The 26,646-nt window shown below is 41.0% G+C and overlaps 1 protein-coding gene across 4 annotated transcripts; it reads right to left on the bottom strand.

Annotated features, from left to right (window-relative positions):
- Positions 1 to 523: 523 nt before the first annotated feature.
- On the bottom strand, positions 524 to 26,395 carry scaf8 (SR-related CTD-associated factor 8). Of its 4 annotated transcripts, none has more exons than XM_053433921.1 (21): positions 26,246 to 26,301; positions 25,258 to 25,341; positions 21,568 to 21,661; positions 10,396 to 10,440; positions 9,949 to 10,110; positions 9,463 to 9,619; positions 9,241 to 9,368; positions 8,896 to 9,072; positions 8,732 to 8,811; positions 8,485 to 8,596; positions 7,586 to 7,717; positions 7,340 to 7,452; positions 6,525 to 6,718; positions 6,337 to 6,437; positions 5,909 to 6,022; positions 5,562 to 5,718; positions 5,092 to 5,222; positions 4,513 to 4,654; positions 4,383 to 4,430; positions 4,018 to 4,239; positions 524 to 3,864 (listed from the first exon to the last, which is right to left on the bottom strand). In XM_053433921.1, exons 6-21 carry the CDS (start codon positions 9,539 to 9,541, stop codon positions 1,913 to 1,915), a joined length of 3,882 nt encoding a protein of 1,293 aa, XP_053289896.1. In that variant the 5' UTR covers positions 9,542 to 9,619; positions 9,949 to 10,110; positions 10,396 to 10,440; positions 21,568 to 21,661; positions 25,258 to 25,341; positions 26,246 to 26,301; the 3' UTR covers positions 524 to 1,912. The 4 variants fall into 4 exon arrangements, with proteins under 4 accessions (XP_053289896.1, XP_053289897.1, XP_053289894.1 ...); XM_053433922.1 differs by having other exon boundaries at positions 21,568 to 21,658; positions 26,246 to 26,291; XM_053433919.1 differs by lacking the exon at positions 21,568 to 21,661 and having other exon boundaries at positions 26,246 to 26,395.
- Between the last annotated feature and the right edge of the window lie 251 nt (positions 26,396 to 26,646).

Genomic DNA, 26,646 nt, shown 5'->3' with positions numbered 1-26,646 from the left:
ATGTTTTCCTCAATTTTAATAATACTTATAAAAACGGTCTCTCGGGAGAAATATGCACTTTTCATTAGATTCAGCAGAAAACTTGGCTACTTCAGGGTGAGGGCACTTGGTTGTAGTCTCTACACCTTTATTGCTAGGTGTGAAATAAATACTTTAGTGGTTTGACCTTTATTCAGAGTGGCAGGTCTCAGGAGGCTTTTTTTCCCCTAGGATACAGGTATGTTTTGTTTTGCCCTTTATAGTAGCTGGATGTCAATTTTAAGAAGCACCTAAAAGTCAGTCTACAGTCTAAATGTTTACCTTCGCAGAGGAAGTTTTCTACCTGTCCGTTTGTCTGTTTTTGTTTACAAGAGAAGTCAGTTTTGCATTTGTATTGGACTAGATTCACATGTGCTTAGTTGAAGTACTAGTTATCGCAGTTGAATCCTGCTCGAGTTCGACGCTGCAGTGTTGACGTCTTTGCCAAACTTCATCCGATCGGCCTGAATTGGTGATTCATGACAATAAGAGCGGTAAAGAAAAATATGATGCACCTTCAACTTTTATTCAACATCACAACTCCGGTAGACATTTGGTCTGAGAGAACAGCAGACTATGGGTTTCTAGTAGTATGTCTCAAAAGAAAAATAACTACAATTATGAAATGAACAAGAGACAAGAAGGTTAAAACATGGCTACAGGCCTGCATGCACAGGAACAATGGGAGTTTATATATATCGTCCTCCTCTAGGTGAGTGCTGTACAAACTGCCCAGCTACCATTCAAACGGTAGGACAGTCAATTCTGTGCAGAGAGCTCTGTTCACAGAGCTGTCTGAAACTGAGTCGTACGCTGTCTGGGGTACGTCACACAGTAGTGTTGGGGTCGCATCATGAACGACAAAATCCATTCAAAAAAAGGCACAATCCCATCCTCAACAGTCACCCAGCAAAAGCTTAGGAGGACACATACAGGCTGATGTTATCCGAAAACTAGAAAAAAAACTACACGTCACACGGTTGCTTCCAACAAAGTGCTCTGTGGATGGATGGTACAGCAGCAACTTGAGTTGCGAGAACGTCAAATCAACTGCAGTGTCAGCACACAATGTGTACCACTCGGTCCTACTTTCCACTGGTCCTGGGTCAGAAAACAGTCCTAAAGCATGTGTTTTAGAACAGACAAAGCATGTTTATTTCAAACTAAAACAATATGCACCTGACATGAGAACATCCCTCTGTTCATTTTCTTTTTCTCCCCCCTGGCATATCATTTTCTGTTTTGTGTTTACGAGATAGTTAGAAACAAAGGCAGACATTTATTCTGGGGATACAACATTTTCTTGATTTAATATTAAAAATCTTAATATTTATTTCCCAATTAGGAGCAGCTGTACTGGTCTCACTGCACGGAGGCTATTTGTTCTGCTTGGAAACAGAAAGCATTGAAGGACACCACAAAAGCATTCACTGAAAACTTTGCAGCAGCATTTTTAAAATAAGAGGAGACAGAAACAGGGCCAGCAACTGCCACTTTCAAGTGTTGTGTTGAACTGTTTTCAATCCGTTGTTGAACAGCCAGGATGTCTTACTCTCTTCCATAGGAAGGTCAAAGCTTATTTTTCCCCATATACAATTAAAACATTTTGGCAGGCATGTTGATGAAATCCAGTAAAAATTTGATTAAATTGATTAAAATGTGGTGGGGTGGCATTACAACTAAAAAAAAGAAAGAAACGGAAATAAAATACAAAGAAAATGTCTATCAATAAAACAGCTAACGAGCCTTCTATTTAAGTACACTGGTATTTGTGAGAGATAAAATCATTTGTTATCAGTCAGTATTCGTCATGTCCTGTGTGGTGGTTTGCTGACATGAGTACAGAGAAGAAGAGACAACTTTACAAAATGATCTTTTACCTACTGAGTGATGATTATGTCCCCTCAGTGTCTGTGACAGTGTCTACCACTGGCTGACTCGCAGCTTCCTCCATGGGCTCACTCTGTTCATTGTCTACGTCCTTAGGAGAGGCAAGCTGCTCCGCTTCACTTTCAGAGTGCACAGACTCAGAGGCTGGCTCTGAAGTGGGCTCAGGAGAACCCTCGGGTGTGGGGTCAGCCACATCCATATTGTCTATCACAGGTCCGTTGACCCACTGGGGTTGACTTGAGGAGGCACTGTCTTGTGACTCCTCCCCTTCCTCCTCCTCCTCCTCCTCCTCAATATTCTGTGGGCTTTCCTGCTCCTCCACAGAGTGGGTCGGCTCTTCGGGGGAGCTGACAGCTTGTGTGAAGGCCACAGGTGAGTACTGGGGTGATGCCTCAACCAAAGGTAGGGCTTGGTTTGGGCTCTCAATTCCTGGAGAAGCAGTGGTCTTGGAGGGGGACTGGGCTGTGGTGTGGGATGGTGATTCATCTTCGGATTCTGACAGTGGGGGGGTCTCGGACTGTGGTGGTGACTTGGCCTGAATGGGAGCGTCAGTCAAGGGGCTCTGACCTATATTATCATCAGGTGATGGTTCCGGGGATTGGGCTGAGGGTGGCGACTGCGCCTGAGGTGACTCAGACGAAGCTGGTGTTTCTGACTGGCCCTCGGGCGTGTCTGCCTGGCTCTGGGATGGAGGGGGAGTCTTGATCTGAACCTGAGGGAGCGGCTGGTTCAGACCCATGAGGGGGGGTTTGCCCGGAGCTTGAGGCAGGAGTGGAGACTGGAATCGTTGCTGAAGCTGGGGGTTTAACTTGAGTGGTGCCAGTAGTTTACCTTGGTTCAAGGTCAGGTTGGGATTAAGAGATGGAGTAGGAAGCAGAGGTGTAGGAAGAGGAAGGAGAGGTGTCCAGCCCCCACGTTCACGCTCACGTTGATTCTCACGGTCTTTCTCTTTGTCCCGGTCCCTCTCCCTCTCCCTGTCCCTGTCCCTCTCCCTGTCCCTGTCCCTGTCCCTCTCCCTGTCCCTGTCGTGTTCTCTCTCTCGGCTGTGGCTGTGGCGGTAACCATTCATCTCTCTCCTGAAATCAAAATCTCTTTCGTCTCTGTCTCTTTGCCTGTCCCACTGGCGTCTTCGGTCGTCTAAGTCTTGGTGTGATTCGCCATCAAAAGGTGCTGTAGTGGTACCACTTCGGTTCCAGGCCTGTGGTCCACTAGTAGCACTAGCATTTGCAGGAGCCCCAGCCCCTCCTGCTGCCCCAGGACGGCTGTCAAAGCGGCTGGGGAAACTTTGTCCAGGTGTGGGGCGCTCCTCCTGGAAGCCTTTTGGAGCGCTAGGAGCCTGTGGGGCTCCTCGCATCCCATCTCGTTCATCAAAGTCCCCTCTGGACTGGCTCCAGCGGTTATCAGGAGTGAAGCCTGCGAGAGCCTGCAGTCGTCCCAGGAGGCTGCTTCTGGCAGGCTGAGTCCCCGGCGTCTGGAGCAAAGGAGGTCTGCCTGCTGCTCCGCCTGCTGCTCCTCCTCCAAGGGTCTCCCTATGGTCTGGTGGAGGGGTCCTCAGCAGGCCCGTGCTCGGCTTCTCCATAGGGGGGAAGCGATAGTCCTGGTCTTTGCCCTCATCAGCATTAGAGGAGGACTTTTCTTCTGTCTTGGATACATTTTCATTGGTAAGATTTTGGGCCCTGTTGAAGGGGTCCAGCTGAGAGAAAGGAGCCCTGGCACGAGCTTGAGCCTGGAGAGAACTTTCAAGGAGGCCCACGGCTTGCTGGGTGGGGCCGTGCTGCAGGAGGAGTGGGAAGCGGGCTGCCGCCCCAGGCTGGAGGAGGTTAGGTCGCACATCTAGAGGCAACAGGCCGGGCATTCTCTGCCCTGCGAGACCAGACTGATGCAGTGGGTGTGTGAGGGAAGCTGAAGGGTGCATGCCAAGGAGACCCATCCCACTCCGGACTGCATTTTGCATGCCTGGGGACAAAACACAATGACAAAAATAAGTGTTAAAAGTTAATTAACCTTTATATCTCCTAATAAAGACTCTACGTTACTCTTCAAGATGTGATCTACTGTCCACCAGAAGAAATGCATGTCTCTTTCACTTAAAACACAGTAGTGTCTCACCTTGAAGTGTGAGCTCTGCAGCGGCATCTAGTCTCTCTGCAGAGTGAGCCGTTTTCTCATGGGTGACCTGAGTTTGGACTCCCATTGGATTGAACAGACCGGCTCCAGCGAGGGCTGAGGGCATGAAGCTGCCGGGAATGGAGCTGGTTGGAGGTATCATAGCGCCGAACAGAGATTCCTTGACAGCATCTTGGCCGGTGGCCACTGAAGGCTGCCCTAGAGCTTTAGGTGATTAAAGGACAAACATCAAATTGAATAAAAAAAAATAATAAATTCCAGGCAACTGATGTGAATGGACACTTTGCCAATTTTCAAAAACGATAAGCATGTATTAGTTTTAAAAGGAGTGCGTCATAAATACTTACAAGAAGTAGCTGAGGCCATGCCTGCGGTCTGTGCTGCCTGCATAAAACCTGCACAACAGAACGGCGTGTGTAAGCTTGTAAATTTCTCTGGATTGAATCTTCATATGACACATAAGGATGTGCTATTTACCTGGCGGCGGCTGTGCAGCATTGAAGCCAGCTCTTAAGAAGGGTGGTGGCAGCCCATAGCCAGGAGGGGGTATACCCATGGGGACTGGGAAGCTGGGGGGTACCAAACCCACGGGACTGGGAACCGCCTGTGGAACTGGCAGCTGGATGAAATATGTGACAAACAAGACACATGTGAGTTAATAGTGTAATGGCTAATTCATGTGAAATAGTAAAAGTAACTGGCAAAGCTTCCATTAAGACACGGTGCAAGTAGCGCTTCAACAATTTACAGATTATAATAGATTATTAAAATAGTTGGCAACTAATTTAGTCATTGATTAGTCAGGTCTGTTATAATACAAAGCACAGACTGCGCCATCGTCTCCTAACCAATCCATCCTGCTCTCTGAAGTAAACATTCCGGCAAAATGCCTTATGGAAAATTGAATTTTCAATGCAATTTGATCGATATTCAAATGAAACACAAATTTAACTCTTTAACTAAAGAATTATAATAAAGTTTGCATGAATCAAAACGGTGCCTTCGTCCCTGTACTCTTTACTTTTTTCCCAGATTAAGACGGACGCTCTTCAGTACCTGTACTGGCATCATGGTAACCTGCTGGTTGTATGCCTCAGCCTGAGAGTTCGATACAGCGGTCGTCTCGGCGCTCACTTGCTGACTCGTAACTTCCTTCACTGGCTCAGCACTCTTGGCTGATTCCCACTCTGCAGAAACAGACAAATCAGTCAAGACACATTTTTAGATGAGGGACTTTAACTCTAGCTTACACACTAAATCTTCGTCTTCATCTTCTTATCAAGGTGGGGGGTTCCCAATGGAATTACTTAAAGGATTTTTGTGTATTACCATAACAAAACAAATTGAGGGAAATGGGTAGAAAACAAATCCAGTTATGTGATCAAATGCCAACAACTGTGTACAAAACCTGCCTGTCCTATTTACATTTAAACAATTATCGCTACAGACGTAATGTTTGTGTATTTGTTCAAAGGAAGATGTTATTGTGTATTTCTTAGAAGATGTTATTGTGCGTTTCTTTTCACCATCATTGACGGTCTCCTGGTCAATGATTCCTCCTTCAGCAAAGTCGTCTAGATCATCCAGCTTCACCTTCTCCCAGGGTATGTAGGTGACACCCAGATCCACGTCCCAAAACTGCTTGTACTCCTGCTTTACCCCTTTGTTCAGAGCCCACGCAATCTGGATAAGACACACATGAAGGTCAGGAGACAGCATTTTTTATTTCTGGGAGCATATAAGAGTCCATGTGCCTGGAAAGCTTAAACCGTCTCTGAGGATACAGCATTAAAAGGTCAATGGAAAATTACATTAGAGGAAACCACCAGGAGAAGGAGAATATAATAAATTAAATTCTAAAGGTAATGTGCACCTTGATGACCTTGGAGCCGATCTTAAAGGAGCCGGTGCTGAGCTTCTGGCGGGCGCGGAATGCGTCCTGTCTGTGGACCATACAGATGTAGGCACAGCCTCTGGGAGGGATCATCTGCAAAGTCACACAGATTACATTAAATAGGAGAAGGGAACGTCCTGACCATGTAACAAGGAATGACTAGGACTGTGTGATTAATGAGAAATGTGAATATGAGAAAGGGAGTCGGATAGAGTATGAATAAAGTTGAAAGACATGAAAACTATGGAGGACAGAGGTAGAAAAACGACAGCAGCTTAAGGTCACAATGTGGTGATGAAGGACTGTGGCTCGTTTACCAGTTTTCATGTTAAGATTCTGGTGATAAAAAGGCTGGCTGACATGCTGTAACTAAATTAGAGGCTCAGCAGCAGGAGAAGACTACTTACATTTATAGACTCAATCTGGCCAAATTCTTCAAACAGATTGGTGAGGTCTTGCTGAGTGGCCTTTTTGTCCACCTGGCCCACCCACAGAGTTGTGCTGCAAACTAGGCAAGAGAATAAAACAATATTACTCGTAATAAAACCCACTGGCAAGAGGCAAACAACTTAAATCAACCAAGACTTCCATTTACCACTCAGTGTCTTGGATCTTATGGGAGGCAGTCCTTTCTTCTGCCGCTCCTTCTCTCGTTCCCGGGCGCGTCTCTCGCTCGAGTAAGACCGTGATGACTTCCTCTTGCGATCTCTGGAGCGTGAGCGTGACCGCTTGCGGTGCTTACGTTTCCGTGAGCCTGAGCGGGACCTAGATCGCCTCCTCTTGGGAGACCTACAGAGGGGACAGCAGCCTTTAGAGATACTTCCAAGACGGTGACTGTTTTGACATGATCATTGTAAAACCACAGGTGAGCTATTTATGCGCATCAACAACCATTTTCCAAGCTCATGTTAATTAACATTTGTCCAGTTAAAAAAATGCGACACTGTGAGCTACTGGCTAGAGTTTGTGATTAAAGGACTAAATTAAGCTCATACTACAAGCTTGCATGGGTATAATCCCTGCCCGAACTCACTTCTTCATTAGAAAATACTGTCAGGCACATTCTTTCAAGTTAACATCACACAGAACTTCACAAAATCCATCTTGGTGCCAACATCTGCTCCTGATAAAAAATATTATCAATAAAAACACTAAATGTATCTATAGAGTGGAAACACAGGTAAGTGAGTGTGTCTTCTGAGGTAAGACGCAAAAGAAGCCAAGTCTCGGTATCAACCCAGCTCTTAATAGTTATCATGTAACAATACTGACTCATCTGACCTTCAGGGCAACACAATCAGTTCTGTTCTATCAAGACTAAAGGATCTCGGCTTCTTTCTCCATTAATATTCAAGGCACATTGAGTAAATTCAACTACAAAATGACATTTCTGAAATAAGTGGGCCTGACCTAGAGCGTGACCTTGAGCGTGTTCTGGAGCGCGTGACAGCTTTCTTCTCCTCGGCCTCAAAGCTCTCCTCCTCCATTCCATCTGGGCCCTCGTCCAGGTCCATGTCCATGTCCTTAAAAGAAAAATAATATTTCAGGACATCTCTACACAACAATGCAAAGTAACACAGAAAACTGCAGTAATTATCAGATCAGGGCCAATAGTTAAATAAAGACTGCTTTGTGAGGTCCTCGTGCTACACTCACCTGCTGTTGGTTGTCCATGGAGTCGTCCATCTTGTTCTCGGAATCAGGAAGCTGTTGCTGGCTGATGCTTTGAGCAGTCGCAGCAGAGTTCTCCTGCCCAAATATTGAATCCTGCCCTTCTATGCTCATGGCCTAGAAGAAGAACAAAGTACAGGACATTTATTAGTATCTAAACGGGTGAGTCTCTGTACATTAACTGAAAACTTGGTTTGACAATGATAAGAACCCGATCCATTTTCTTAACTTACGACTTTTGTGTGGAGCAGCTGCGTCGTAGCCCTTAGGAGTCCTGAGCTATTTTTTAATACCTGTGATTTTGTCTTTGTATACCAAATTAAAATGTTTACCTTTTCAATCTTTGGTATCTTTTTTCTGCACAACATTGGCTCAATTTATTTTTCACTTTGAAACACTTTGGAACCCAAGACACAAAAGACCCATCACATGACTTAATCACGGTGGTGTTATTGTTGACTCTGGAGGGTTAGAATGAGAACTTGTATCTGCCATTGGAGTAGGCGTAAATAGATACTCAAACTGGGCAATCAGTCTTTCAAAATGTTAGCTTTTCATGCCAATATTATCACCAAGTCACCTTTAATGTCAAATACAGCATCATTTGTATTTGAGCACCCACAAACTAGAGGTGGAGACATTTCTCGATTCTTGCATTGCGATGCGGACGTGGACAGAACAGAATCGTTCGTAAATGTATTTAGCAGTGTCCCGCTGCTGCATAATAACCATCCAAGTATTAATAGATCAATATGAAAGGAAAAAATATTGTAAGAATTTTTCGGCATATTGCCCAGGCCAACAACACAGAATGATGAACTTCGAGAAACTAGGGTTGAGAAAAAAAGCAGTAGGCAAGGTGAGTGTGTGTCTTTGAGATCTACCTTCTGCTGGTGCTCCATAAGCTGCTTTTGAAACTGCTCCAGGTTCTGTTGTTGCAGTTGCTCCGCCAACTGGTGGAAGAGGGAGCTGTTCATCGGCTCGGACACCATAGGTCTGGAAGTGTTCAGCAGCTCGATTAGATATTAAAACTTGGCAGATGTAGTTGAAATAGTGCAGGGGCCTGAACCTGATGTTAGTTTTAATGCTAGACAAAAAAAAAGAAGTCATGTTAAAACACACTGAACTCACAGTTGAGATGATGAGGAGTCCTTTTTAGATTCCTCGCCACGTTCAGAATCATTCCCAAAGTCAAATGGACCCAAAAGTTTCTGCAGCGAAGACAAAACATAATTAAATGAGGCTTTAGATGTTATTAGACATAATAAATCATCAGCGGTTGACTCCAGCCTTACTTTATTAAAGGAGGAGACCCTCTGCTCCAGGGGGTTGAGGCTGTTGGCAGTAGCTGCCGCAGTGAGTTGTGCAGTCAGAGCTTGCAACTGCACCACTAGGCCGGCGTCCAAGGCCTGCAGCAGGGACGGCTGGGGTTTCTGTTGCTGCATCTGCAGACTCTGTACCAACTGCTGCAGCTACAAGTGATAATACAGAGTGTTACAGTGTGAAATATTTGACCACTAACAAAGGCAACTCAGAAGCTTGAGGATGGAGTGTGAGACCAAGATCTTATTTAGCCTTAATCAAAACCCTTAACTTAAGTAGTTTAATTACAAAGACCCTGAGTGGACATGCACACTAACCTGTTGTCCCTGGGGACTCTGTAGGATCTGTGCCACAGCAGCCACAGTGTCTGTGTTGTTAATCTGAGAGGCCCAGTCTGGCAGACCCTGGACTAAGTTGGCTGGGGTTGCTGGGGTAGCTGGGGTGCCTGGATGCACAGAGAAACGGACGTTGTATATAAAGCATGATGTCAAACGAATGACCTGACCACAGCATCCGAGGACATGTGTGCTCTGACTGACCTGGTGTAGCGTTATTGACCGCGGAAGCGCTGCTTGACATGACGGGGGTGACACTCGGCGGCGCAATCCCTGCTGCCATGTCCAATAGAGGCTGGATGATGTCACTCTTGAAGACAGCATTCTTTTGCCAAAGGTTGAGCACTCGCACAATTTTACTCTGGGAAACAACAACACAAACGACAAATTAAAACAGTGAAATGTGAGATAAGTCGACAAGGTCAAAGACACCCTGAGGGAAGGACAAAGACAAACTTAAACACATTAGATAAATAAGTGACGTAAATGTGATAAATACGCAACCACTGTAGTAAAAATGCAATGAAATTAATCCATAGCCAAACTCTGATCTACTCATCAAATCACCTGTTCCTGTACAAGTGATGCAGGCTATATATCAAATATCTAATACTGACTCATTAAACAATGACAAGCCACAAAAATGAAAAGCCACAGAGAGGAACACAGAAGCAATTAAATCTGCCTGACCTTATCATCTGAAGGGCAGCGGTAGAGGTGCTGGAACGTAGGGATGATATTCTTGCTGAAGCGTGGGGCAAAAACATCCTTCTCCGTGCCAAACTGGTGTCGTGACTGCCTGACGATGGAGTCGATGACGTACAGCCCCGGAACCTTGTATTCTGGTTTGCACTGTGATACAGACAAACAGTCGGTATTAGGGTATTGTAAAAAAGGTGAATCAATCTATGATTTTACTGTCTGGGACATTTAATGCAATACTAAATGTAGCTACTATTCCATTACACGCAACTCTGATTAGAAAATAATGATAATAAATATATTTGCATCATCATCACACTTATTCACAAAATGTAAGACCAAATGTCCTTAAAAATCATGTGCAAGAATTAAGGGCACTTAACAAACCATTAAGGGTTTGTTGTTAGCTTTTTCCAGTTTTTAAACATAACTCACCTTTTGTACGAACTTTTCTACACTCTGGACAACGTGTTTGTAGAACTGAAAGAGAAGCAGAGGAGATGTAAACATTTTTAAATTACTTAAATTGCCATATCTCTTGGAAAAAGCCAAATTTACCCCAATATTATGGGTGACGTTTAAAAAGCAGCAGCACAAAATAAATCATTGACCGGGCTGTGTACTGAATTGTCTTCTTAACCTCTCCTTTTTTGTTCGAACATTTCTCCACCATCTATTCTCTACAACCCCTCAAAACGCCCCCACCATGCCCTGACAGTGAAGACCCAGGGAGAAGTGATGAAACTTGAGTTGTCTGCTGGCTGCCTGGTTTATGAAACAATGTGCGAGAGAGTGAAAACAGCAGCAATATCGATTGATTCTCTCAAGTCTTCGTTCCTTGTTAGAGGACTGCAGAAGGACGTGTCCGTTATTATGACAGTAGTTAAAGTTGGAGGTAAATTGTCATTTTGTCAGGTGAAGCTGAGAAAAGGGTCGAGAGTCCATACTTATCAGTGGTGAATTTTTTGAATTAACAATTTCACTAATATCTATGTAAGCAAAACAAGCAAACTAACAAAAATAAATGTTTTATTCTGACGCACTACAGGCATTCAAGATGTGTGCTTTAAGATAAACGGAGCGATAAAGGGATCTCCATTCAATGAAACGTCACTAAAGACCAGAACACCGGTCACAAATGATCACTTTCCATATGTTGTTCAGGATAGAGCCTGGCTAGAATCCCCGGTCCATTTGGTCTGTAGCTGTAAAGGACTGTTACGAAATAAAAGGCAACCTGCCAGCAGAGGGGCGAGTAGCTATTACATGATAGCTGTCGTTTTGGGAAGTTCCAGTGCAACTGATGCAACTGGCACTAAGTATGTATTATTCATGACTGTTTGGGTAGCTCATCTATAATACACCAACCAAAACAGTAGAAAAGTATAATAACCTACTTAAAATGTGGTATACTGTTGTGGGAAGAAGAAAAAAAAAAGGGTAGTTTAAGTGGAATACAGCAAAAATTGAAAAATTCTATTGATCTGTTTTCAACGACTTGGAGGATGAAAACTCTGATTTAATCTATAAACTTGTGCAGACTCAAGAGTGTACAGTTCTTTAAATGTATTTTAACCATTACCACAGTACCTTAAGAATGATTTGTTTGATTACTAAATATAAATTGCACTGCTGCCTCCATTTACTAACTACACACATTAAAGGAAAACCAGCCAAAGACTATAAAAGACTTCACGTAATGTAAATTCCTACCATGTACAGTGGATACCAATAAATCCAGTCCAGTGATCTCCCCATCACTGGCTGTCTACACAAGATCCACCGCACAACTACTTTTTGTAAGATTGATTGAAACCATTGCTCATCGATGGAGAGATGAGGCTTAAGTTTTCCACAGCACCAACTTGACTGCTGTATACAGTCTGTGCCCCTGCTTTTAATATTCTATCTTTATGCAAATGACAAGTGACAACACCAACATTAATTTTGTGCACAGTCCATCAGAAGCGATGCTTAAACCGCTGAAGATACAGACATTATTGGACTTGCTGAAGCCATAAATCTGCCATGTTGGATCATAAACTATACATGATGATGAACCACAGTACGGAAATTCATGCCTCAGTGGTGGATTACAAATGTCTCGACTCTGGCACTGAAACCGAAAGGCTTACACATGTAATGTCTTAACGTTACTGGGGAAAAAAGTACTTTTCCTCAAAGACCACAATGGCTGCAGCAGATACATCTGGATACAAGCAAATACAAAAATGTATCTTTAGTGCACAAAGTTTAAACTGTCCGGTAAAGTGGGTCAACATTTATGAACATATGTTCAATTTCTTCCTTCATCCAGTAGATGGAGTCGAAGTACAAGCAACAGACTGGATATGGTTAATGATTTTTTTTATATCAGGTAGCAAATAGAGGAATATGGTCACTTCACAGAAATAAACGGCAGGCACAGTCAAAATGTTACTGGTATTTTGAGAATGTTTTTCCTTGTGTAAATATGCATACTCCAGGATAAACTTGGCAAATGCTTCAGGAATACAAAACACTGGTGACTGAGAACTGAATAAACTTCAAAATTAGTGACAAGTTTAATAGAGGTACAAATATTGGACTGTAGTTAATTACACCATTAATAAAATTAAACATTAACTCTGATTTTTATAAAGAGAATCTAGCTATTTAGTTAGCTATTACCTCCCTTAGACTATTTTGTATTGTATAAGCTTTCAATTAAAAAACATGATTCATTAGGACCCAACATATCCCCAAGTTAACTCAAAACATCAAAAGAGAACCCTTCACTACAGGATAAACATGTTTGTGAAGCTGCATGAAAAACATTCCTGATTGTTTTCAAAGCTCTGCTCCAAAATGAAATGGTTACAGATGGACCAACAGACAGTGATCACAACATACTGAGCATTACATGCCAGGGGATAACAAAGCCTAGGTAAAACGATAACATCTCACTTTTTATGCCATTTCACACTCCAAAAAAGCCATCCAGTGATTACAAATTTAAAATGTGTTCGTGTCAAAACAATATAAGCCGGTCATCGTTGAAATGAGTAAGCAGCAGTACTCCTAAAGCCTGAAATGCAGCCAGTCATATCAAAGATCTAAGGCTTGGACAACATACTTAATAGATGGCCGATGTCTTCCTTATGGTGTACGAGTATGTACGAGTGGCCCCAGCAAGCCAATTACCACATCATATTCAAAACAAACAGTATTTACAGGAAAAAACTTCATGGCTTGATAACTGAGATTTCACAATGTTGTGACATGTGTTCTTATTAAAAAGAGTATAGCACAGGCTTAAGGTGATTTGAAAAGCCAAACCAGTCTAATCTGGGGATGAGGGACAGAGACTTAACCTAATATATCAGGCCAATTTTCTCTTGTTAAGTCCATTTCTGATTTAGACAATTGTATATGATAATATAATTTTCCTTCTCTGAGACTGTGTGCGCTGCAGTTCAGTGTAGCACACACCTGTTATAAACACAACGGGAGACTGAACGATTTCAACTTTTTCATTGCCACATCTGCCACAAGACTTTCACAAGGTCAGAAAAACAAGCATGTCCATGACACACAAGTGGAGAAATGCACAGTTGTCAACTGCCAAGCTCCTACTTTATCTGTTGTTGCCCAGAATATCTTAACTAGCAGACTGGACCTCACACAGCATACAGAAATATCAATCATGGATGATTAACGAGGGTTAAATTAGTTAAAACTATCCATCTGATTGATATCGGTGCAATCATATTTAGCATGTTTCTAATGGTCAGAATATTCTAAACCGTCATTGTGGGATTTTTTTCATTTTTTTTTTTTCAAATTACTCAGGAGGTTGGTGTAGTGTTTAGCTGTGCGAGCACACTACCACAGAGAAGAAGTAGTGTCAAAAAGGAAGGCCCTCTATTCAACTTGTACTTTAAGGTGTGTCTGTGTGTATATTGCTCTTAAAACCAATTTGTACAGTTTGAGCTCTGAAATCAATTAGCAGTCTCAATAGACTGCAGACTGTTTAAACCAAAGAAAAGCAAATTAAGATGCTGTGTCTGTGTAATGTATTTATAGGCAGGGTGCATCCAACTGGCTGAAGGTGAGAATATATGTATATGTGTATATATATATATATATGTGGAGAAGCCGACATTGGATTAAATTAGTCTGGATGCCAAATTAGTAAATGCCTATGAATCATCAAATATTTGAAACCGTTTTAGAAGAGAAAATTTAAACTATGATAGTTTTTTTTTTTGAACATAAATTTGGTAAATAAGTCATGAATAAACAATTGACACAGAGACACCAAGTTAAAACTAGGATAATATTACATTTCATGGCGACATTAAGTGTATATATACACACCAAGTCACAGAATGGATAAGAAAATGAGAAAAGCAGTGAATTCTGTGGAAGAAACGAGAGGAGCTTGTTTTTTTAGGGACAAAAGCTTCACTGGCTTTATTAAAAAATTTTTTTTAATGTTTTTGGGAAATCTGCAGAACTTTCTCTCAGGGAACAGGGTCATACCAATATTTTTGTATTTGATGATAAATGTCTATTACGTGTTAATATAAATATGGTTATACCGCAAGTAAAGAAAAAAAAAATTGAGAGCCTGAAAATAATTCTGAAAAGATTTTCAGCATGCCGAGTTCGGCTCCAAGGATAACAGCAACTTTTTAATATTTAAGTGTTTTAAAAATATGCCTGTTACAATAGCAATGTTCAGCAACACTATCACCCTTAGAAACCCTTTTCTAACTGAAGCTTGTATTAAAGTGCATTAAAAATAAAAAAGACAATAGTCCAGGTACTGGTCGGACCCTTCCTCACCAACAAAAGTTGGATTCTCCCTAATCTTAAACTTTTACTCATTTGTTAAGATATTATTTAACGTGAAACCCAAAAAAAGGGCACTACTTGAGTTTTTTAAATGACAAATGACATTGGATTTGAAAGCCCTTCAACATAAGTTGGTCAGTCAACCTCATGTGAAGACGCTGTCTCCTCTCAGGAGTAAACGTTTGAAAATGGTGGACACACTTAGCACCACTAAGACATAACAGACACCAGTCGCTTGACAACAATTTACATCTAAGCCATCAGAGACCGTGAGCTGCAAACTAGGTGAAGCTGAGTTCAAATGGAACAGCAGCACTTCACAGTATGAACCTGAAGAGAAATACTGGTCTCTCGGTTTACTTGAGGATCGTAAACAACAAGGTTCATACTGCAGTGATAATGGCAATGAAGGCTATAATGTAAAGTGTTCTCACGCTTTTGACAACTTGTTTTGTGCAGTATAACAGACCTGACTAATCGATTACTGAATATGTTTCCAACTATTTTTTAATCAATTAAATTGAAAAGTTGTCACAGCCCTAGTTTTGAGGTGTAAACTTAACATGTTCACACACTTTTAAAGACTGTCACATCCGCCTAATTGAGAGAGAGAGGAGATGATCAAGAGACCTATAGGCTGAATGAAGAGAGGGAGCGATGAAAACGAACACAGAGCAGTGTAACAAAAACACAAAACATACTTTTCTGATTTTTTCACAGCGGTTATGTTCTAAGGCACAAAAACAAGCTGGAAGATGTTGCAATATTAAGTTTTGTGTGAATACAGACATGAATTCAGCTCAGTGCAGATTCTCTACTGAGTGACAGAGACTGTTTGAGAGACAGATTAGGGTTGCAAACTTTCCATGGGAATATTCAGCTACAGAATTTGGGGAATTTTGAGGGGAACAAAATTACACAAATTAAACGCTGAGCACTAAAAACATCATTCAAAACTCTATTTTAAAGATGTATGGAATGCAGCACACGCTGCAAGTTGACTTTTAACCCGCCACTGTGCATCACATGCACAGATAATTGCCAGCATCCTGCATACTACAGCAGGGCTATTCATGCCTGCTGTAGTTTTCAGGACTTGTCAGGTAAGTTTTGATGATATTACCGTGGAAAATATATTAAAATGCTGATTGAGGATTGTTCATCTGTTCCTCTAGCCTATTTCTATTCATTTATGCATCAATTGTAAAATATTTTTTAAGACGATTCCAATTGGCCAACTATTTATATCTCTGGCATTGCTTTAGTGTTTTTTTACAAGCTTTTTTCTCATCTTATTCTACAGAGCATTGCCACGTGCACTATCTCCTGTGTGGAGACATTTCACCCCAGCCAATGTAGAAGGAAAGGCTGTGTACATTTGCAAGTACTGTGCAAAGACCTATTTTAAGAATGAAACAAAGATCCAGAAGCATATAGTCAAGTGCCCAAAGCTTCTTCAGGGCTCAAATCAGCCTATGACAAAACAAAATGTTTATATTTATGTATGTATATGACAAGGTAAATACAGTTAGTATAAATTACCCACACAATTTCTAGTTTATTCCCGTTAATTCCCGTATATTCCCATGGAACGTTTCCAGGTTTGAATATTTCCGGAATTTTGCAACCCTAAGACAGATACAGACATTCCTCTTAACTGTTCTTAACCAAGTCTGCCGATCAAAAATTTACTTTGCAATATTTACGAATTCCTTTTGACTTTTACTGATATATATATGTATATATATATAAAAAACATATATTTCGATTTAACTAATCAACTTTTTAACATTTTTAATAGTAAAATTCAAACTACTTTTGTTATTCGCGTGTGTGATTGCTCATTATGGATATATTATATCTTTAATTGGATTTCACGAAATCTTTAATGAGCCTCAATTTAAGATGCCTTAAATTAAGTTTGAACTTCTGCGAATGGTGTAATCGTGAACATGAATAGTCAGAATTAAATTGTAGATAACTGAATCTGGAATTATATGAAAGCTGCAAATGTCTGTAATACATGTCTGTAATACATATAAAAACATAATTGTACAAGAAGGTGAAGTTGTTTTTCGAGTTAACTGTTGGAATACGGATAAGGAAAAACAATATTCCACTACGCTGTTTTCAGACATGATCTCCAGGTAAACTCCACAGAATTGGCTACGGCATCTACCCAAAGTCTGGCTTTCACAAACGCACAACACTGTCGGAGGTTCTCTGCACCGACAAGTTCACAACAGCAGCAAATCCTCTGCATTATTCAGACTAGAATGGAGCAGCCAGGTGCAGCAAACAGAGGCAGGAAGTGAAATTAACTCAACTACATAGATCATGTGATTTTGTTTACAGCACCCCGACACAATTTTCAACTCCTATCACCACAAACTCTCTTGCCATCATTTCTGGCAACGCTTTGTAACCCGGAGATAGTAAAAGATTTGTTTTCCCTTCGTATTTTTTGCGTCTGTCGTGTGTTAGAAGCTTCATCAACCCCCCCCACTTGCTCAAGGGGAATCCAGCGAGGATCCTCTGCTGTGTTCACACATAAACCTCTCCTGGATTTCTACGGACTTTATACTAGGTCGTCAGGTGGATAAAGTCCTTAGTAAGGCAGGAGCATTTCACTCTAACGTTTGCGTTCAGTGCATGTCTGAAAGCAGGTTAAGATTCCTGCTGAAATACAGCCGTGCATTAGCTGCCCCTCCAACGACTAGGTCCTTTCCAACTTAACCATTATTTTAATTATTGGTAGTCAAGTTGTTAAAACATTTTGAAATACGTTTACCTTTCCCAATGTTTAAATAATTGTTAAATTATTAAAACACCCCCTCTTTCATCAATTCAATCACTTCATATAGAAAGTCAGCATAGTGTTATTATGCATCCACATAAAGTTGTTAATAGTATAGTCCTTCATATGATAAAATACTAGTGCACTTCTCCTTCTGGTTGAGCATCTAGGTCTAGGCCAGCCATTCAAACTCTCTAATACGGTTGAGAACAAAACAAGCAACAGACCAATGTTGCAAACTGCAGATCAGCAATTGAGATTAATATTGTGAATATGCAGTACATTTTCAACATGTCTTAATCGGAGAATGGCTTATTTGGAACAAGGCAACATTCACTGAAAGTGGTTTACTCTTAAAAGATTACTAATATACTCAAAGATTCGGCAACTGTATTTTATAAAGAACACCATAAAAATGATATCCATACCGAATATGCTGTATTAAATCCTAAATTTGTCAAGTTAATATCTGAATATCAGTTTGAATGTAAACTCACTGACTGACACACCTCAATGCAAATGAGCCTCTTTTCTCACTTTAGTTGTGCCCATGATTTGCCTGCTATAAAGTGGAAATGTCTGTTTTGTAAAAGTTCTAGAAATGATTGGGTCTGGCCTCACTAACAGGAGAGTCTGTTCGTCTTACAAGACAATAACTGGCAAATCAGCTCAAATAAGTGAGATAGTGTGTGGAGGGACGTCCTTTGACTTCCTATCATGGACTGATGTTTACTGTGAGCTGTCCTCAGTGAGACGACTTGCCTGTTTACCCACGGAGGGAACCAAGAATTCCTTATCAATTATCAATAATTGCTCTTTGAATATATAATCCTTATGAGTCGCAAGGCTTTACATTTTTTGCCATCAAATTGCATAACACAGATGAGAGAGATAGACCACATCACTGCTGTTAGCTCAATTGATAACACTACTGTAGAATGTTGCAGGCCCATCAGAATGTCCTTCATGAATCAGAGATCAAAAAAAGTAGCTGCAAATAAAACAAATGTAAATATGATGTCAGGTTTTACTGCTTTTTACTCATTCTACTATATATAGAACCAACATTCTAGAGACTAGTCACACACAACACATCACATGTAGACTAGCGAATGACTGTTACCAAATTTATCACACATCCCAACAAAGGAAAGCTTTGTTCCACAATCTCATAAAATAAACTTGAGGAAAAAAAGAGGAAATAAAGGTCTAATACAATCCTTGCTCTTTCTTCAGTTGAGCTCTGTTAAGTCTCTGAACATCTTTGTTTATTCTAAATTGTGCTAAGTTCCCGGCCCAGAGTAGGGGTGTGCGATACGACGATATCAGATTTTGAAAGAATAAACTGTCTCTACGATCTGCAGTTACAGAGAGATCTTTCGAACACCTCTGAAATCATCCTAATCCGCACGTATGCTTGATTCATGCCCATCAACCACCCAAAGGAATTTTCTTCTCCAATTTAGAGACCCACACCCAGATGAAAAATACACTCCAACTCTACTACTGATAATATGGTAACCTTTCACACTTGCACTCGGGCCACACTGACTGCGTGCCTGTACTGGATCTGCTTCATGAGGTTTCTGGTCTATAATAACAATTTCTTCCAATGAAACCACAGCCACATAAGCAAGTAAAAGCCCAGGACCCTGAAACTCTTTCAACTCACTAAAAAAAAACGAACTGAAATATAGCACACGTTATATAAAAGGGAATGGGCAGATCTGACAGATGTGCAGCATCCATACACATTTGTGTATGGATGCTGCAAGTTTGCTCTATATCCCAATAAAATATGAACACAATGTAGATTTACTAAATAGACACGGATATCCTGCAAATATCAGCTTCTATTGAAGAAAATGATCACTTGTCCCACCTCGACTGCATAATGATAACAATAGTCGGGAGGCAACTACAACACACCGACCAAAACAATACAAATACAAACAAAATGACTCCCCAAAACCCCAAGTTCATATAATGTCCTCAGTTCAATAACTTAAATTGACTGTTTAACATTTTCCAATAATGTAAAAGTCCAGAAACAAAAGTTGTACACAGGCCTGCGTGTGGAAACACCGCAGACAGAAAGAAACAAGAATATTCTACACAATCTCACCACCACCAACCACCCAGAAGAATAGTCCTGGTCTGAACAACTGTCCTGTATCAGGGTGCCCCCCGCCCGCCCGTCATCACCACTGCCTTCAGGTGCATTTCTTTATTCTGCTCTTTTCTACTGACTCACACTTGGAGCTGATCTTCATAGTAACCTTGTGAATTCATATTTATGTTTTTCCTTGATAAGCAGGGCCTAGCTTCATCTGAAATTGACCATTTATAACCTGTGATAGACCTTAATTCGCTCATGTTATTTAATATTTTCCCTGATGCGTGCATTTCTCAATTGTCGGGTTTCCGCTACGTTCCCTGCCGCATGTTCTCCCTCGCCGACCTGCATTCACTTTACACTTCAACAATAAACACCAACACATACAGTTCTTAAAGTTTACTTTGTGTTTGTTTGATTTGCTCAGGGGTTTATGAGACACGTATTTTATCACATTGAAAAGAACGGCTGAACATTTTGTGCGCACGTAGACCGTATGCCAAACACAACACAAGAGTTAACGAGATGCACACAGCCAGAACGACCAGGATACATGATCGACATCAGCGATTAATAACTCCATAAACGTGATAGTCAGTTTTTGTGAAGAGCGACAGAGAGGAGCAGACACTCACTCATGCAGTAAGTAGAGAAGTTCTTCCCGTCCGGGGACATAAATATGAATTCAGGAGTTTGTTAAAGATCAGTTCTACGTGTGAGTGATTAGAATAGAGCAGTGGAGCAGAGTCACTTGTTGACTGGTGCGGAGTAAGGCGTCTCATGCGGGGGGTCAGATCACGATCGAGAGGAGGCGTAATCGAGGTGAAAGTTTAAAACAATCATGATATTGATTTGAAGTTATATTGCCCAGCTCCAAAGACACACAAAGCAAACTTCAAGTACTGGACGGTTGCTAATAACTTTTTAGTGTTGGTGTTTTTTGTTAAGTGCAAAGTGAGCACAGGCCAGCAAAAGAGTGGGGAGGGAGGACACTCGCTGGCATCAGCTGAATAGATAATGATACAGAGCTTCCTGAGAGGTAATGTGTGGAAGCATTTTGGATTCAACCCCACTCATATAAAACGTGTCCTTTAGCTGCCTTCAAAAGCGACATTTGATATTGAAATCCATACTTGCATCTTAAATACCAAAACTGAGATCACAGACTTAAATCCTCCAGGTCTTTGTACGCTACACTGCATGTACCAACAACCCAACACATCGCATGTGCAGAAGACATGAATCACTGCTGTTCTGTCAAAACAAACATTCAGGGTTTCCCAGAGGGATGTACGAAATTACCATCTTAATGTGATAATGAAAGTTGTTTACTCTTAAAACATGAGTAATACTAAAAAGATTTTATAAAGAGCACCATAAAAATAATATCCATCTTAGACATGTCAAGCCTAACCTGAAAAGCAACTGTAATGTGTGTGTGCATATGTGTGAGAACATAGGATGCCTGTTGAGTTGACAAAGAGTGCTGAATTATTGAAATGTGTGTTTGGTATCAAAGCAGCACAAGAATATCGCTATTCATAACCAAGGTCAAAATTTTATAAACCAATTTAAACTTGTCCATTTTCCAAGTGATCAAGCTCCGTCAGTACAAAACAAATTAATATTCAGAAACATGTTCTGACAATTTAAGACGAAGATGAACAGGGCTGCACCCTCATCCTAAAACACGAGCAAAGCCACAAAACCTACATTGACCACCCCATGGCAAACAGAAAGAGAGTCCACAGTGGCAGCAGAACAAGCTGTGCTTCTCTCAGTGTGTTGGAGCAAATGAAGCTTAAATAATTTTGGTCTTTTTCCATCTTCCTTGTGAAACAACCCATACTCCTACCTAAGCTGGTTAGGGATTCTCTTATCTCTCTGTAACTCTCTCCACCCCATCCTCCTGCTTCACTTTCAGTGCTTTGGGGGAGCTGGGAGAGCTGCTGAGGGAAGGGGAAACAGGTGTTATTCTCAGTTGGCATAAGGCACAGCAACACCAAAAGCACTGTAGTTCCTATAGAAACAAGAGTACAAACAAGACACGGTAACACATTTTCAATAAGGGCTGGTATCCTAGATGTATGTGTTCAAGCCTTTTAATCTTGAATTAATTCTCATGGAATATAAACATTCATAATAGATCAAAATATCATTGTTTGGTTAAAATATCTCCACTCTTGGCCTCCATCATCTCAGAGAAAATACACTTGGCAATTTGGGGATCAATGAAATAAGATGTACAAATAGAGACTAGGCCAGTGATTGCTGATCAGCATTTTTCTCTGAGGACTTTAAATGGGAGCGCAATGAAGGAAACCAGCCACTAGTTTGATACACTGGAGACACATTTACACAACAGGTCTTTCTGGTAAAATAGACAAATCCTTATTAAAAGGGGACATAAAATTAATCTCTTAAAATGAATCTCTTAAACTATGTAAAATTGAGCCACATTCCCCAATTACTGTTTTATATTGCAGCTCAGGACAATATTAAAAGCCGAGAACAATGCAGGTCTTCTGAGATATTGAATTGACTTGAAATTTCCATGTGCTAGAAAATACTGCAAACATAACTATGACGGTTAACAGTATTATCTAGATATTGATAAAATACAAGGAATGCTCAAATTACTGATGCACAAACTATAGAATTTAAATTTATTAAATAAAGACTTTACATTTGATCAATAAAAAAGACGAAAGTATTTTATCGAATGTTAAGTGCAGACGTTGACAGTATTTTCTCTGGAGGAGGCGCATGTGTTGACGCAAAAGTCCAAGTGAGAGGAACAAACAAAAAAGAAAACATTTCCCAGTGAAAACGTGGTGACACACACATGACCACCGAGGAAGACTTTGAGGGAGTTTGTGGCGATAAGAGACGACACTATTGGTTCTCAAGAAATCACATGATCTATGCAACGAAAGTTAATAAGTCACTTCCTGCCTCTGCACCACCTCTCGCCTAAATAATGAGGATTTGATGATCTTATGAACGCATCTGAGAAGAGCAAACTGCAGGTAAATCCAGACTATACACGGAGGCTATATCCGTAAACGTCTCAACAGTTTTCCTGATGCTGGACAGTATCAACCAGATCATCCCGCTACAGTGTTTCCTCTAGGATTTTCTAGCAGCTTTTGAAATTGTAGACAGTCTACCAGGTCACTAAAGGAACCTTTATGTTAAACTTTAAAAGATTTTCACAGTGTCATGTCACAGAGGTTTTACAAAAAGTATCAAATATAGGAAACTAGATGAAGGATTTACAATTTGTATTTTGAAGATCTTTGAAACCTTTTCCAATACCCAGACTATGGATGCAATTAACAATTAAGTAATTTGACAGATCAATACTATCATTTAAACTTTATTTGTATCTTCTCAGGGCTGGCACTATCTCCGCTACTCCTGGACATCAGTGCCATCTGAGCATATAATGTTGTTCGCACAGTTAATAGACTGGCTACCAGTCTAACATCATCACTTGGGGGTTGAACACTATGATTTCCAAGTGAAAGTGCAACAGTGCGCTCTGATGCATAACACACTGCCAGTCCAGAATGGTCAGAACTATATGGGTGTTTTGATGGAGGCGGCTCGTTGCTGCTTGTGACAGCCGGTCAGTGGGTTTGTGGGAGCGTGAGATAGTGACAGCGGGCAAAGAGCACTGCACATAGCTCTACAATGAAACAACAGTACTGAGCTCCAAGTTAAGATGTTTTAAGCCACAACGAGTAGAGTAAAATAACTTTTGGATCATCATGAAACTGTGCGGGGTGTTATTAATGGTGAACACTGTGCAGCCCTATTGGTATAATTATTCTGATTTACTTATTTCACAGACACACTGCAGGAGTCTGATGTGTGAATCCTGAGGTTTTATTGTTTATGTTGATCTTTGCAAAAAGTTAATAGTAACTCATTGTGAGTTTAAAAAATATTGGTAACATTTTATGTTGCTGATCGGTTAGAGATTAACGAGCATCCGTTATTGATGAGAAAAATCTAAAATACACACTAAAGCACAACTTTAATTTATTAACCGATGATTGTGGGTCGACTGTACTAGTACAAATGCAGTCACTGCTAATGACTGCTGTGAGACGAGACTATCAGTCTACACAGGATGTATCTCAGCCGAAGTTTTCAGTCTATTGTATCAGAGCCATGACTTATTGGGGAAATTGAACAGAACGAATCCATAATTTATGTTATCACAAACATCTGCACTTTTCCACAAATAGTCACTGAGGTACTGATTTAACTGCAGTTGAAGGATTTAGATCGATTGTACAAAATGTTACTCATTGCATTTCAGAAATGCAATGGTTTTTTCTCATCATTTAATGCAATAAGCTCAGTGTCATTTCTGATTTGGCTTGTTGCCAACTTTCCAGGATTTTTTTTTTTTAAGTAACAGAATTTTGCAGCACCATCAGATATTTTCCGTTCAGCACATGAATATTTTAGACTAGAAGATATTTCAGACTGATGTGCATCACTGTGCTCTTAAAATAAAACCTTAACTAAAATAAATTCCTACATGAAGTTCAGTGTAAGTGCAGACTTTTGCAGTAGATAAAAAGAAAAACATATCTCAGTTTTCCAGTCTTGCTGCCGCCCTCACTTTTATGAGCCAATTCAACACTTGTGCAGGGCCAATATGTAGAGCTCTGCTTGTGGTTGGGCATAGCATGGGTGTACCATATATAAACCTACAGTAAGTAGGCCATTATACAGCGTTCTAACATGTTTCCTATTGCTCTAGTCATCTGAATGCCCTTCCACTAACTCAACAGGATTTTCTCACTGCCTGGGTTACTTGTGAGTCTGCTGACTATTTGCTGGTCTGACACCAGTGTCAGTCTCAAGGCTTTACTGAAGAGAAACTTTGACACGATTTGTACTGACAACTTGTCTAGAGATTTGTAAAATATAGTCATCAAGAGTCAAGATGCTTACATTGGCCCTTCAGTCTTTTGTCGGTCTGCATACCTTAAGTTTTATTTTAAATAATCAATAAAATTATTTATAAATAGAAATTGTACACAAGGAATCACTTGGGATCTTAAAAAAACTACTATACGATACAGGTTGTGAGGATGAGCTTATCTGAGCTGATGTGGCTCAGTAATGGACCCACTCACCGGCTAATGTGGGCATACAGCCCCTGGTACCATGATTTGAGTGTTGTGTAACTGACATCAGCCCATATTAGTGATTCACTTATTTCAGCTTGAATTTAGACTTTCATTAGCCACACATTCACAATTTCAATGACAATTTATCCACTACTAGTATTATTATTTTTACTCAAATTAACATAAGAAACTCTTCACTAAATATCTGTGCTTGGAAATAAAAGTCAATACTCCACATCTTGCCTTCAGTTTTCTAACATGGCGCAATTTCTTTAAAAAAAACCACGGCCCTCCATCTCTCTATTTTTGATAATTTTTTTAGAAGAGTTCCCTTTCATGACCAGGTCTTTATTGCCTGTTACCTGCCTCATCCTATAACACTACATACTTACTTTTATAGCTTTGATTCCAGACTTGGTGATCTGAGTCATCTTGGCCTTGGAGATGGGCGGCTTGTACTCGTTGAGCGAGTACAGCTGAAAAGATGGAGACAAGAGAGGACATCTTTGGTCAGACAATGAAACTACTAAAAGATTTAACATGGATGTTCATTCAGGGAACAAGTGACATGCAGTGGTCCAAAGCAGCCTCCATTATTGTTTCAGATCATCAGGATGAGATGATGTAGTGGGTATGTGTCTATCTCAGATTAACTGATTTCTTAAAACAAAAATAACTGATTTATTCAGTGCGTTCTATTGTGGAAGGAAATCTGAATATGTCCCGTGTTGTCTGTTAGAGGCTGTAGAGTCCAGCACTGACAAGGACTTCACCATCATTTAGACAGACTTTAATGTCACTGCAGACAAATGATGGTTGCGCTACTAGCTGTGATGGCTAGCGGCTAACCTAACAGCCAGGACATGCTAGGTTAGCACAATATATGTCCATACTGTACATCAGATATGTAACATTAATTCAATCATTGTGAATAATATTTGTTTGGGGAAATGGCAGCTAGTAGGGCATTTCCTCTCCGCCTCCACATTGGCCAGCTAACTCGTCAAGTTAGCACGCAGCAACTAAGGCGGTTTTGCTAACTTGTAGCTATCTTGCTAATTACAGTTAGCCTAGCGCCAGACTGTTGAAAGCATTCGCTCGTGAACTAACAAGCTAGCATGGTGTGTGTGTGTGTGTGGGGGGGGGTGGGGGGAGGGGGGTTGCTATAAAACGGGGTTTATTCACAGCGAACCCGAACCAGACACCGATTCATTTGACCGTTAAGGCCGTGTTGTTGTGCACAGATGGCGGCCTTGTCCGAAACTCCCCCACCACCACCCCCTCTCCCCTTTTTGGATGCTAACATTAGCCGGCGAGCTACAGTGAGAGGTAAAATTAAACATCCACAGTTCCGGCCATGTGTAATCATTTCACACCCACCTCATTGTTGAAGGATTTGACGGCATCCATGGCGATGCCGTGTGGCTCGCAGCAAGCTGGGAGTATTTACACAGATCTCCTCAGTAACCGGGTAGAGACGTGCATGCTCGACGTCTGCGGAGATGGAGGAGACTGCCAATATGGCGCAGGAGCCCAACTGGGAAATCCGCAGAGGGAGCGGCGACTCCTAGGGTCTGGCTGGGGACATTACAAGTTGTAACAAAATAAATGTGTCCAAAGCAGTGTCAGGATACCTTTATTTAACATTTTCTCTGTAGTTTGAATTCATCCCATATACATGATGTCCCTAAAATCCCATAAAGATGAGGAAAACTTTTACTTTGCAATTTTATTTCAAAAAGCAAAAGGAGAAATCCCACTGACATTGGACACTTGATTCT

This window comes from Pleuronectes platessa, chromosome 11, assembly GCF_947347685.1.
Source record: "Pleuronectes platessa chromosome 11, fPlePla1.1, whole genome shotgun sequence".
Lineage (NCBI taxonomy): Eukaryota > Metazoa > Chordata > Actinopteri > Pleuronectiformes > Pleuronectidae > Pleuronectes > Pleuronectes platessa.
This window is presented reverse-complemented; position numbering and strand designations above follow the sequence as displayed.